At 41.3% G+C, this 12,809-nt stretch overlaps 1 protein-coding gene across 1 annotated transcript; it reads right to left on the reverse strand.

The window, feature by feature from the left end:
• Positions 1–2,069: 2,069 nt before the first annotated feature.
• RFPL4B (ret finger protein like 4B) lies at positions 2,070–2,948 on the reverse strand (the record flags this gene model as incomplete). The annotated part of the gene is made up of 1 exon (XM_081041770.1): positions 2,070–2,948. The coding sequence occupies one exon, from the start codon at positions 2,946–2,948 to the stop codon at positions 2,070–2,072; it is 879 nt and encodes a 292-aa protein (XP_080897896.1).
• Between the last annotated feature and the right edge of the window lie 9,861 nt (positions 2,949–12,809).

Here is a 12,809-nt window from a genome sequence, read left to right on the forward strand (position 1 = left end):
ATGATTTTCAGCAGTGCTGGTGAAGAGAAGGGTGATTGGCTAGCAGCAATTTATCATCACTACAGAGATCTGTATTTTTAAAATCAGGTCCCTTTAACACCAAAGTGTCATTCCCCATCTTCATTGATTACATTTATTACCACAAATCAATAACTCTCTTTATATAACATGTCGATATATAGTACCGGAAAACTTGGGAAGTAAGCAGTTTGCACTAAGGGTGTTATAAGAAGAGCTCTATTGATCCAAAAGAAGTAAAGTGCCCTCATGCAAAGCATTAATGTTTCTGAAGCAGGAGTGTGGGGCCAGAGAGAAAGCCAGAGGTTTTTCCTTTATAGATTCCGTAAGAATAAATAGGTGACTTTATTAAATAATCTGGTTTGGGTCAAGATGAAAGAAACCCAAAACTGAGCTGGCTTAGACAAAGAGTGGAGTTTAAAGGACAAGACGGTATGTTTTGGCTTAACCAGGAACGAGCCTGGATGCCACTGGGTCCTGGACTTTTTAGAACCTGGAACTCTGATAGAGCAAGATTACTGCTTCCCACCTCCTGCCCCCACTAAACACTGACTTTTTCTCCCTCCTTACTGATCAGTCTTCTCCACGTGATGGAAGACATAGATGCTATCAGTTCCAAGCTTTACTATTCTATCAGCGTACTTTAAAGAGAAAAGAGCAGATGCTCAATGGGGTTTCAATGTTGCCTTCTGTGCGCAGGTAGAGTAACTGTACAGTGAGGGAATCATCACTAACATAAAAGAACTTCATTTTCCTCAACTCAGGATCTAGGAAAATCCCCACATAGTGGATGTAAGGGCTGGCAGAAATTCTGCCCTGTGGAGGGAAACTGGTGTCCTTAAAGGATTCTGGGAACAGAGGCCCAGCAGAGCGCCACAACCCATTCCTCTCTCCCACGTCTACCTCCCAGCAAAGACCAAAAGTGATGCAGGACACTCAGGACACAGGACATGGGGATCAATATCTTGGGGTCACCAGCATTCCCCAAACTCTAAACCAATACTTAGAGGCTGTCCAAAGACAGGAACCTCTTAAGCAGAAAATTACCCTTTTTTCCTGGTTGCTTCCTAAGAAAAAAAGCTGGCCTTTTTCTTACAGAAAGTTCTAAAACCAAATATGACTTGGGTCATCATAGTGAGCAATAATTTTAATACACACTTTTGGGGTATGATCAGGGTATCAGAACTGATGATAGGAAACCTAGGATCAATGTGGGGGCGAGAGGGAGGGTAGTACACAAAAATATCCATAGTGCCCTATGAGTTTCGTTAACACACTGATCTAATCCGAGCAAGACCACCGAACCTTCCTCATTCCTCCTGCCCTTCTCTTCAATTGTTACAGGGGTAATTTGTTTTTAATGCGAAATTAAAATGAAAACAAAATTAATTTTAAATTAATTGAAATTTTATTAATTGATTTAATGCAAGAATTAAAATTAAAATACATGATGTTCAGTCTTCAAAGTGGGATCTCTACCTCTCACGTGGAACTTACTACAAATGCAAATTTTGGGGGCGCATCTCAGACCTACTGAATTCACCCAGGGATTCTGATACACAATGTTTGGAACCACTGTTCTAGTCCAGTGGTCCTCAACCCTGGCTGCACACTGAAATCCCCTAGAAAACTTGGTTTTCTTTCTGAATCCCACCCATAATTTGATTGGATTGTGGTATGGTTATGGATGTGGGAGTTTTTTAAGTTCCTCACATGCTTGTAAGGACAAGCCCAGACTGAAAACTATTGGTCCAGCCCACTTAGAGCATCTGGGCCTTAATGGTCAAATATAGCCACTCCAATCAACCACATGCTTATGAGTGTGAAGACTGGACTAGTTCTCCCTCCCAAATAAATCTTGAGGGTGGAAGTTTTTCTGTTCCCTCATATACTCCTTTTCTGAGCTAGGTGGGTAGGACTGAGTTTCTGACTCCATTAGCCTCCATTGGAGCTCAGGCCAACTCTCATCTTTCTTTGCTTTCCATCACCTTTTCTAGTTCTCCTTCCCCACGCATCCTGTAGTTTTAGTCAGTTATAACAATTGAGGCAGGTTAGGATAGGTCCCTAATTGGTTTAGTCCAAGAATTCGATGGTGGAAAGAGCATCAAGTGAGTTTCTCTTGAGCAGATGCTCAGGGGGCCACCACTGTCACTTTCTCCAGGCAACTCAGGACAAAAGAATGGACGCAAAGGTTCCAAACAGGAGAAATTTCTGTGTATATAGATGAGGTCATCATTTCTAACATCAAAAAACTTGATTTCTTCCAACTCAACATCTAGAAAAATTCCTATGTGGCTAAGGCCAGGATTTGCAGGAATTCTGGTTTCTGGGATGGAGCTGAAGTAGAGTGCTCCTGCCTTCATGCTGAGGATCCAGAAGCCATGCTCAGAGGAGAAACCGCTCTTCCTTTTTCTGTCAACTGATTCCTTGCAGACCCCCAGAGCCCATTCCTTCCCCTCTTCTACTTCTACCGCCCAGTAATGGCAGCCAGAGGAGAAGCACGGGGTGCCCAGGACACAGGCCACATAGGTGAATCTCTGGGGTTCTTCCATCGGGTTGTGGCAGATCTTCCCACACTGCACTTTCCTTAGGTCCCCAGAGAGGACAAGGCAGGAGTTGGCGGTGGCAGCGTCCAGGGTCATATCTTCCCAGAACTTTAGGAACTCGTCATTCAGGTGCAGATTTTGCTCGAGTAGGTAACTGTGCTGCTCTGTGAGAAGCGTTAGTGTTCTAATTTGCCATTCCTCTATAGGAGGTTTGTCAGTTACTTCTCGACATATGGGGCAGGTCAATTTTAGGTCCTTCCTTTCTAGCAACCACATTTCCACGCAGTTATAACAGAAAGTGTGCACACAGGAGAGAGAAATGGGACGGGAGAAAAGTTCCAGACAAATTGGACAGGTGGCCTCATCTCGCAGTCTCACAGACATGGTTTCCCAAGGTCACTCCTTAGCAGTAAGCTGAGCTGAAATGGCCCTTTATTAGCTTCCGGAAGCAATCAGGAGCCTTCAGTATAGGATCTGCTCTTCAGCAATCAGGATGTACTGAAATTCAAAACAAAAATGAAACATAAATCATTCTGTAGGTTATACATGAAAGTGACACTAAGTCACCAGGGAATGAGAGTAAAGGCACTATCTGTGGGGAAAAAACTATCAAAACTATCCAAAGTCTAGGTGGTCACGAGAGAGAAATAGAACAGTGGACATGGTCTTTCCGATAGAGCAGTCATCGAGACTTCCAGGTGAAGTCCGCTCTGACCAGTTTCTCTGCAGAAACTGAGTCCAACTTGGTCTTTAATGGGATCTAGAAGGGCAGTCTCCACCCCTCCTCAGTATTCTTTTGTAGACCACCTGCAGTTCAAGAAAAAGAATTTCTACATCTAGATACCATCATAAAAATCAAGCCAATCCTACCCTACTCATCAAAGAAAAGTGACGCTAAAGAGCCCTCAAAATTTCAAAGAAAATTACCATAGGTAAGGAAACCTAGCAAAAACCACCACAAAATGAATGAGATGCCCATTATGGAATCAATTTGAAGGATAAGAAACTGGTTTACTAGAACATCCTGGAACATAGTCTCTCATCTCCATCCAACATACTTATTTGAAAGGTTTTATGCTCCCAGCGTTAGCTAGACTCTGGAGATACTAAACATGTAACCACACACAGGCTATCTGCCCAGGAACAATATGGAGTTTTTGGAAGTCTTCCATTTCCTGAACGTTATTCCACTCTGATGAGGCCTAGCTGAGTGACAGCAGAGATAACCTTCTTCCTCCAATCCCCTATCACCCTTTCCAAAAAACCTGACCTTTTAAGGCAAATTGAACATAGTGCTTGCAATCTAAAAGTGCTTGCCTAACCCACCTTTGAAGGTTATCAAAGAAAACAATTTTGCAAAAGAAAAAAAAATGTACATGTGTAAAAATGTGTCCTTTTTGGCGTTATCTATGATCCCAAACAATCCAAAACAATCTCATTCTATAATAATGAAAGGATTCAGTTAATTATAATACAGCTATTGAAAGTAGTAAGTATATTAAAGTGAAAATCCAGAAAAGCCTTGAAGAAATGTTAGAAAATAAAAAGGAACAATTTTAAAACACATACACTGTAGTTGAAAACACAGGAAAAAAAACCAGATGTACATATAAAAAATGACCTAACGTTAATATGTAAAAATTTAAATGGCAACATTAGAACAGAAGGTGAAAAAGTCCCCTAACACAGGATAATACAGACCCTTTCTCTTCTGAAATGCAAAGGTAAAAGTATTCAAAAGATAAGTTGTAGCCAAAAAGAGAGAAATCGAACAGTGGAAGTAGCCCAGACAGAACAGATTGGTTACCTTCATTTGGAGACTTTTAATGTCCTGAGATCTGACCTCTGCATCTCCACCTTTCCTAGCCTTCACTTCTCCCTGAAGTGGGTTTGAGCTCAAATACTCTGACATTTTATAATCCTGGGACCCAGTCTCCACCCACGACCGGGGTCATTATCCCAGTGATTGGGTCTTCTAAATCCAATCAAGTAAACTTAATCAACCCCACTCTTTAGTGAACTTGGAGCCACTTATCTGTAATATCTTTTTTTTTAATATTTCAATTACATTTGACATTTAACATTATATTAGTTTCAGGTGTACAACATAGTTCTTAGATATCTATGTAACTTATGAAGTGACCCCCCCGTATAGGTCTAGTACCCATCTGACACCACACATAGTTATTACAATATTATTGACTGTATTCCCTACGCTGTACTTTATATCCTTGTGACAATTTTGGAGCCATCAATGTGTACTTCTTAATCCCTTCATCTTTTTCACGCAGACTCCCATCGTCCCTACCTGTAATATCTTAATACCTGCATAACAACATATCAAAAATGTGCATGAAGTGTTTTCAATTTTTAGAATAATTTTTATGTCTCATTAGTGCTTATACAATTTAAAATTAAATTACAAAATAAGTTTAATTCCATAGATTCCTAATTATCAAAGAAACTGCCTTTCACATATGCTAGTTAGATAAGATTTAGCCAGTGGTGGGGGAGGGAGGCACTGTCAGCCCTGTCAGTAATCGAAGGTCCCTACAAGGTGATGTGTTTGCTCAAAGCACAGTTTGTATTTTTCAAATAACAGCAGCTGTACTGGGATGGCTTTGCAGCTTCCTCTGCTCTCCAATCCTCATCCTCCTGTCCTCTCTGCTGCCTGTTATACATTAAAGTGGGCCCTTCTGTCTATCTGAAAGAAGATGGAGGGCACCTCTCTGAATTATTAATGCCACCAAAGCCCATTAATGGAATTCCGACATCTGCCTCTTCCAAGGAGCTGTGGTTTGCACACCTGTCGAGTTCCAGGAAGAGAATATTTTTGGCATGTAGAGTATGTAGAATGTTCCACTTCTTCACTTATTTTACAGGACAGACTCTCTACAAAAAAGAAAAGTTAGGGATGATTAGACTCCATAGTTACATATTTGATAGTACCAGGGGTGCCAAAAAAAGGTATACAAGTGGACACTTTGGTCAACGTTGCTCCAGCAGTAGTTCGCGGTAATCAGAAGTGTCCTGACGCAAATGGGAACCACTGTGAGCACCTCTTGTAATTGCAGAAATCAAACGTGACTTGTATTCATCTTTTGTTAATGGTATATATAGAGTATTACAATCTTAATACAGTTTTCCTATCTCAATATGTATACATTTTTTTTTGCACCTTCTGTATATAATCCCTACTTTGGTCCTATTGATGGGTCTCTTATTTTTTGTTCTGAATTGTGTCTTTTTGGGGTCAAAAATACAGAGAAAAAAACTGAATAATATTTATGTGTTTTATTCACAAGGTGTGTTCCTATGGATATAATGACAGGCAATAGAATTCTTTATCCACAGCAGATTATCTGTGAAAATACAAAGTTCCAACCTGAGTCTTTATGTAAGTTTCAATAACCTTAGGCCACCTGTCCTCAAATAAAAGAGTAATGCTTAGTCACCCCAAAAGGGTCCACCACCCTTCTTTCACCTGGTAGGACCCAGGCCTTGAGCAGAGGCCGGAGGGGCCAATGTGAATTTGAGTGAGTGGTGAGTGTGCAGGAATAAGGACACACATGTGACCCTACCCCTGGACTGTTTACTTTGTGGTTTCCAGAGCCAAATATAAGTGTTTTCAGATTATCCATGTTTTCTCCTCTGGTTTAGGCTGTCGGAATATTTTTGTATAGGTGAGAAAGGCTAAGTCAAAATAAATTTCCTTTCCACGTAATTGTCTGCCATTCAGTATATTATCAAATGCAGCCTGCAAATCTCTTGAAACAATTTGAGCTTCATCACCACTCTGAGAATGGAGGTAACATCAAGGCAAGCTGCCTGCCGTCCCGCTGGGGGCTCATCAGCCTCACAGAGGTCAGAGACTACCAATCTGGCTCAGGAAACAAGGCATATACCCAGGTGCTGCAACTCCCTCCTCCACCGATTCTTCCTCCTCAGTGTCTGCCCCTAGCTCTTCAGATATACACCCAAATCCCTTCCCCTCTCTTCAGCCTCATCTTCTGAAAGCCAGACACAAAGCCTCCTTTCACTCCTCCCCCGTGCTCCCTTCCAATTCAGGACAGGTTCTCTGACCAGCACCAGCCGCAGCCGGCCAGCCCAGCCAACTATTTATCCATAGTTCAGACACAGCTGGGGTGTCAGTTCTTCAGGGCAGTGTTCCCCAGACTAGGTCAGAAATCCCTACTCTATCTTCATAGTACCCTGCATCTTTCCTCTGTGTAAATTACCACAATGTTAGTTACACATTTATTAAGGTAATCACATGATTCATCTGTGGTTCATCATATTAATAAATCACACCTACTGAGCATTTCCTATGTGCCAGGCATTTTTCTAAGCACTTTACATGTTTTCTAGCTTTGATTCCTTGTAGCTCTATGAGGTTGGTGCTGTCACCATCTTAAACTGTCACATAATGCATTTAAGACTACCCTCACCCAGCTGTGTGATCTTGGCGTGTTACTAAACCTCTCTGGACTGCCTACGTCTAGTCATCTTTCACACAAGACAGAAATAAACTTCTATCCTGTTTGAATCAGTTTATTTTATGATTTCTCTATTTTACAAATACAATACAATCCGAAATCTCATTAAACAGGGACTAACTTAACTCTTTTAGCTTCTGGAACTATGAATCCATGCTATCTGGACAGTTGCAGTAACTAATCAGACATCGTTCAGGGATTGAGAACCCTGGATCCCTTCTACATTTTTCTAACATCATTTGCATTTCATTGATAGTTTATCACCTAACTAAAGAGACAGGTGACTCACTGGATCTTCTGTACTTCTAAATGTCCTTCTCAGTACTTGTCTTCTGGACATTAGCTCTTCAGGTTTTTTTACAGTTCTATTAGTGAGTTCCTTAGCATAACATCATAACAGAACAATAAATGATAATGACTGATTAGCTGAGTCAGCACAGTCCTGTGAACTCAGCAGAGGATACCTTATGCAGTCAAATCTTTCAATTAACTATCATCTAAACACAGCACACCGTCTTAGCAGCATGCTGACCATTGTCATGAGGTAAGTCCAAAGAAACTAATCAAAATAACTATCCACTTTCCAAAGAGCCAGCAACAATGCAAGCCTTGCATGCAAACGTCTATTGAGTGTCTACTATGTTTGAGATTCTCTGTTAAATACTGAGGGAAATCCTCTCCCCTGGGGAAAAAAAGAAAAAAAGAATGACAGAGTCGATGCCCTGGATGTTATAATATAATTAAGGGAGGTAAGACAAGTATATGAGATAGTCAATAATGTTATGAAGTAGACAAAAAATGATCTGGTATGTAATGAACTGCTGGCTACACATGTCTTTTTAACCACATCTACATTCAGATAACAAAGGACAACATACTTTGGTATGTTTTTAGACATCCTCTTTTCAAAATCCTTATACCATTGTCATGCAGGGTGTCATGCGGGGTCTCAGCTCCCACTCCCCACATAAGCACGCAGGACATGGTGAGGCCAAAAAGGAACACCCACGGAGCCATAGGTAGGGGAGTCATGCCACTACCGTCTCACTGGTGGCTGGGTTGGAGACACAGGAAGCAGGAGCCACACTGTCCGCAACCTGAGTCCACTTCTCTCTCTGCCAACCAACCTCACTTACTAGCTGCAATCCACTCTGCTAACTGCAATTCGCACTTGCTAGCTCAGCCACCATCTTCTTGCTAGGCCCTATGTTCTGCCAGCATAGCCATGGCAGTCATATTAGTGGTCAATGGCTCACTGGTTACAGCTGACGGCCAACTAGCCACAGCTGAAGGCCATCCGATCACAGTTGATGACCATTTACTACCCGAGTGAGCACCTTTCTAATGCGAGGGTGAGAGCCTGGAAACTGCACTCCTGGCTCTGCCCCCACAACCATTTAATGCTCATTTCTTAAAACAGCGTCAAAGACCTTTGAAAGCAACGACAACTAATATATACTATGTGAATGGAATGGAGGGAATTGGTATAGCTTTGCTTTCTTCCAACTCTAAAACAATTCTAATTATGCATTACTATCCACTAGAAGTGGCAACCCAATTGAGATTGTGTCAGACACAAGGAAAGAGATCCCCTACAATCAACAGCCCAATTCTGGAACCCAAAGGCCTCCAGTCCAATGGAGACATGTTATGCAGGGTGTCATGTGGGGTCTCAGCTCCCGCTCCCCACATAAGTATGCAGGGTATGGTGAGGCCAAAAAGGAACACCCACGGAGCCATAGATAGGGGAGTCATACCACTATATTCTTGCTGGCGGCTGGATTACAGACACAGGAAGCAGGAGCCACGCGATCCGCAAACTGCCATCCGCTTCTCTGCCAACCAACTCCACTTGCTAACTACAATCCGCCATGCTAACTGCAATCCGCGCTTGCTAGCTCAGCCACCATTCACTGCTAGCGTAGCCACGGCAGTTATATTAGTGGTCAATGGCTCACTGGTTACAGCTGACGGCCAAATAGCCACAGCTGATCACCATCCAATTACAGTTGATGGCCATTTACTACCCGAGCCAGCACCTTTCCACAGGAGGCCGAGGGCCTGGAAACTGCACTCCTGGCTCTGTCCCCACAAGACAGCTTTGAAAATGACCAGCAGTTCAGCCTAACTGGTCCTTGGGTGCCCCAAAGTGAGTCAAGCCAGGAAAAGTCAAAGCGAGGAGTTCCAGGAGATTGTGGAATTGGACAGAGGTCTGAAATCTAAATAGACAAAGAAGTCTGGAAAAATAAATATGATGTGGTATATTTGTCCAAGTGGGAAAGGCCAGGCAGGCCACACACACTGCAAAACAGAGGTCAGAGCAAAGCCCCCAATGTAAGGATGCAAATCTACACAGGAGGGCATGCTGGGAAAGTGTGAGCGTTGGTATGTGTCTACTGAAATCATGAAATCTCATTGTAATTAAGTGCTGTATACAATTTACACATAACATCTCTCCTTTCCTCTAAAAACTATTCTAGGGAAATTCTCTTTTTAAAAATATCTGTTACTGTTGTCGACCAAGGACTCCTTTGTTAGTGTTTAATAATGAGCAGTATAGTAGAAATCATTTCTTTGTTTACTAAGCAATCATAGTTTTAAAATCTTCAGCAAAACTATCCATGTGTCTGTCTCTTCTGTAATAAAAAATTTACCTTATCTTACATATCTTTTAGGGCTACTGGAAAATGATCACTGAGTTTGGGGGGAGATATTGTGCAAAAATATAAAAATGCTTTAAAATATCCAAAAACACAGTTGCCTAATTAATCGTGGTCTTGAGAGTACACACTGATGTGAACAGAGAGCTTATCTATAGATTTCCCCGAGTGATCTTGTTTTAGAGATTAATAAAATATGAAGCACAGGGAGGTCAACACATCATGTAACTGAAAGATTATGCCATGCATTGAAGATTTTTGAAGTACAGATTTTTGTCAGACTTAAAGAAGCTTAACATTCTTTGGTGTCAAAATAGTTCAAATCACTGAAGTATACTGTACTGATTCAGCAAAATTAAGTTTATGTAATCATTTCTTAAGAGATCAACCTCTTCCTCTGACAGGTTGGGGAAAAAACACTGGTGTCCAAAGATTCAATGTCTTCCTAGTCAGTTACCGCTTGCAGAGCTGAGACGTTCGGAATCTGTGTTGCATACTGCCATCTACTGGGTCTCCGTGGGAACTGCAGTCCCAGCCTTCATTATCTATCACCCTAACCTTGATGGCGAGTAGGAACCTAATCAATGAGCATTACTTTTGCTTTAGCTTGTGGGAAGTTTTACAAATATTAGAAAAAATGCAAAGAGAGGTGCACACTTATGCAGTTAGATTCATTGAGATCACAGGATGATTATTTTAGGAACTTGAGGAATGGTAGGGCAAACATAGACAAGAAACTGTTTTACTGAGAGAAAATCAATTTATAAAATTTGTAATCAAATTTCTTGGCATCACCAAGGACAAATAAAATGACATTCTGGGTTTTTTTTTTAATTATTAAATCCCAAAGCATCCAACTCTAATTGAGATGACTAATTATGTATATGTGGAGGAAAAGAAGGTATTCATCCAGGTCTGTTCTATGTGCTCTTCTAGTTTTATCAGACATCTACTATACAAATACCAAGAACCTATATTTGGTCCGTCTTCTCCTGTTTTTCATCTTGGTACCTAACTTCTGGTCATTTCTTTTCAATAGGGAAGCCAAAGGAAAGGAGATAACGCGCAACGCTGAACTGCCCCTCCCAGACTTGTTAGCCGAGTCTGTTAGCAATTTTGATCGGTCAGTTGGGGAAAGAGATTTTGAAATTCAAATAGAATTTCATCATGGATTTAATTCACCCAATGACTAATATGACTAACTGAATACTGGGTGGATTTCAATTTAATAGGCAATTATAATCTGTGCCTACTGCGTGGTTGACACACGACTCTACCTAATACTAGTGACCCCTGGCAAGGCCAGCTTTGCCAGGAGTCGGCTAGCTGCTGAGAAGCACTGTTAATTAGTAGAAAGCTTGAAATGCCACAATTCCAAATACTTTTTTTCCTCGTGTGATAGTCATGGTCTTGTAAAAATTGCTCTGGGTAGAACAGGAACATAGGATGATTCCTTGAGTAGTTAAGATTTCAGTCCCTGGGAAAGAAGTATAGAAGTCACAGCAGCCCAGTGGGAGGAGAGCAAGGGCCTTGAGAGAGAAGGGAAGAGGACTCCAGCCTGTGATTTCATTCAGTGTTTGTTTTTACCCTCTTGTTCCTCAGTCCAAAAGATTGAGAGGACTCCACTACGAATTTTACAATTCATTATATCCAAGGAATGGGTTGTTTTGTTTTGCTTTGTTTTGGTTTTTGGTAGCCAGTATACTTAAAGAACCTCTGCAAGAAAAACTTGCTTTTGAGCCTTCAGATCTCTACAGATCTTTTAGAAAGGCTCTGAACTCTTTCATTAAAGAAAACTAACAATTGCAAAGGCAAGGCTGTCCCTCAGGTAGGGAAGAATGTGGCAAAAATTCTGCACTTCAGCAGTTCTGCCGTTTGTTTCCCTTCGGGACTGATCCTACATGTCAGAACAAACCAGCTCCTGAAGAGTTAAAGGAGGTTTCACACCTCCCACTGACCATCCACCGCTCTCACTATTCAAAGGACTAAACAAAATCACCCATTTCTCTCTCCCCAAAGTGAAATGGGTTTGTAGTAAAGGGAAGATTTTCATCCTTTCTCGTGCTCCAAATAGTTATTTATCTCATCTTTCTGAATAGTTTTTAGGAAGGCCAAGGCCAAGCAAAATGTCATTTGGAACCTTAATTTTAAACATCAGCATGTTCATACACATTAAGAAACTCTCCAAACCTTCAGCCTTCCTCTCCCCACTCTAGGGCTCACCCAAGTTACTCACCTCTCACAGCCAGCCACATCCCCCTACAACGTGGCCATGGTCCCAGGCTAAGCCCCACTCTTAAAAGTCTTCAATAGATCCCGCTCTCCCTAAGATAAAGACCAAAATCCTTACCCAGGCCCAGTGTCTAGGCACCATCTGCCTCTTCAGCCTTAACTCCCACCACGCTTTCCCCTTTCAGTACTCTAGGTGTTAAGCCGTACTCCCCAGTGCTTGAGCACATACTGATGAAATGTCTTTTGGCCTGAGAGACCCTTCCTCCCCTCTGTCCCTAGTTTATTTCTCCCCATCCTTTAAACAAAGCTTTCCCTGAACCCAGGCTTAAGTTTCATTCCTTTGATAAACTGTCTCATGGAATTTCATTCTTTTCCTTTGGAGCACATAGCATACAATATTATATTATTATTGTATATATATTGTATAAAAGTGTGAGTTTATATATAGTTATATATGAGTTTATACAACATTAATATTATGTTTTTATTATTACCAAATAATCAAATTATTTAATGTGATTATTTGTTTACAATCTGTCTCTTCTTGTAGACTATGAGTTCCGTGAGGGTGAGAGCCGTTTCTGCTCACCTTTACATCCTGAGTCCCTAGCCAGGGTCAGCTACATAGATGTGTGATCGATGCAGTTAGATAGGTCTGGAAGGGCACCACACCTGGTTTAATGCTCTGCTGTTGCTGTCTTAAAATTCTTAATTTTTGAAAAAGGGGCTTCACATTTTTACTTTGAACTAGGGCCTGCAAATTATGTAGCCTATCCTGCAGCTAGCATAATACTTGGCACATGGAAGATACTCAATAAATATATCTTCAATACATAATTAATGAATAATTATATGCA

Source organism: Rhinolophus hipposideros (assembly GCF_964194185.1).
Source record: "Rhinolophus hipposideros genome assembly, chromosome: 3".
NCBI classification, from domain to species: domain Eukaryota; kingdom Metazoa; phylum Chordata; class Mammalia; order Chiroptera; family Rhinolophidae; genus Rhinolophus; species Rhinolophus hipposideros.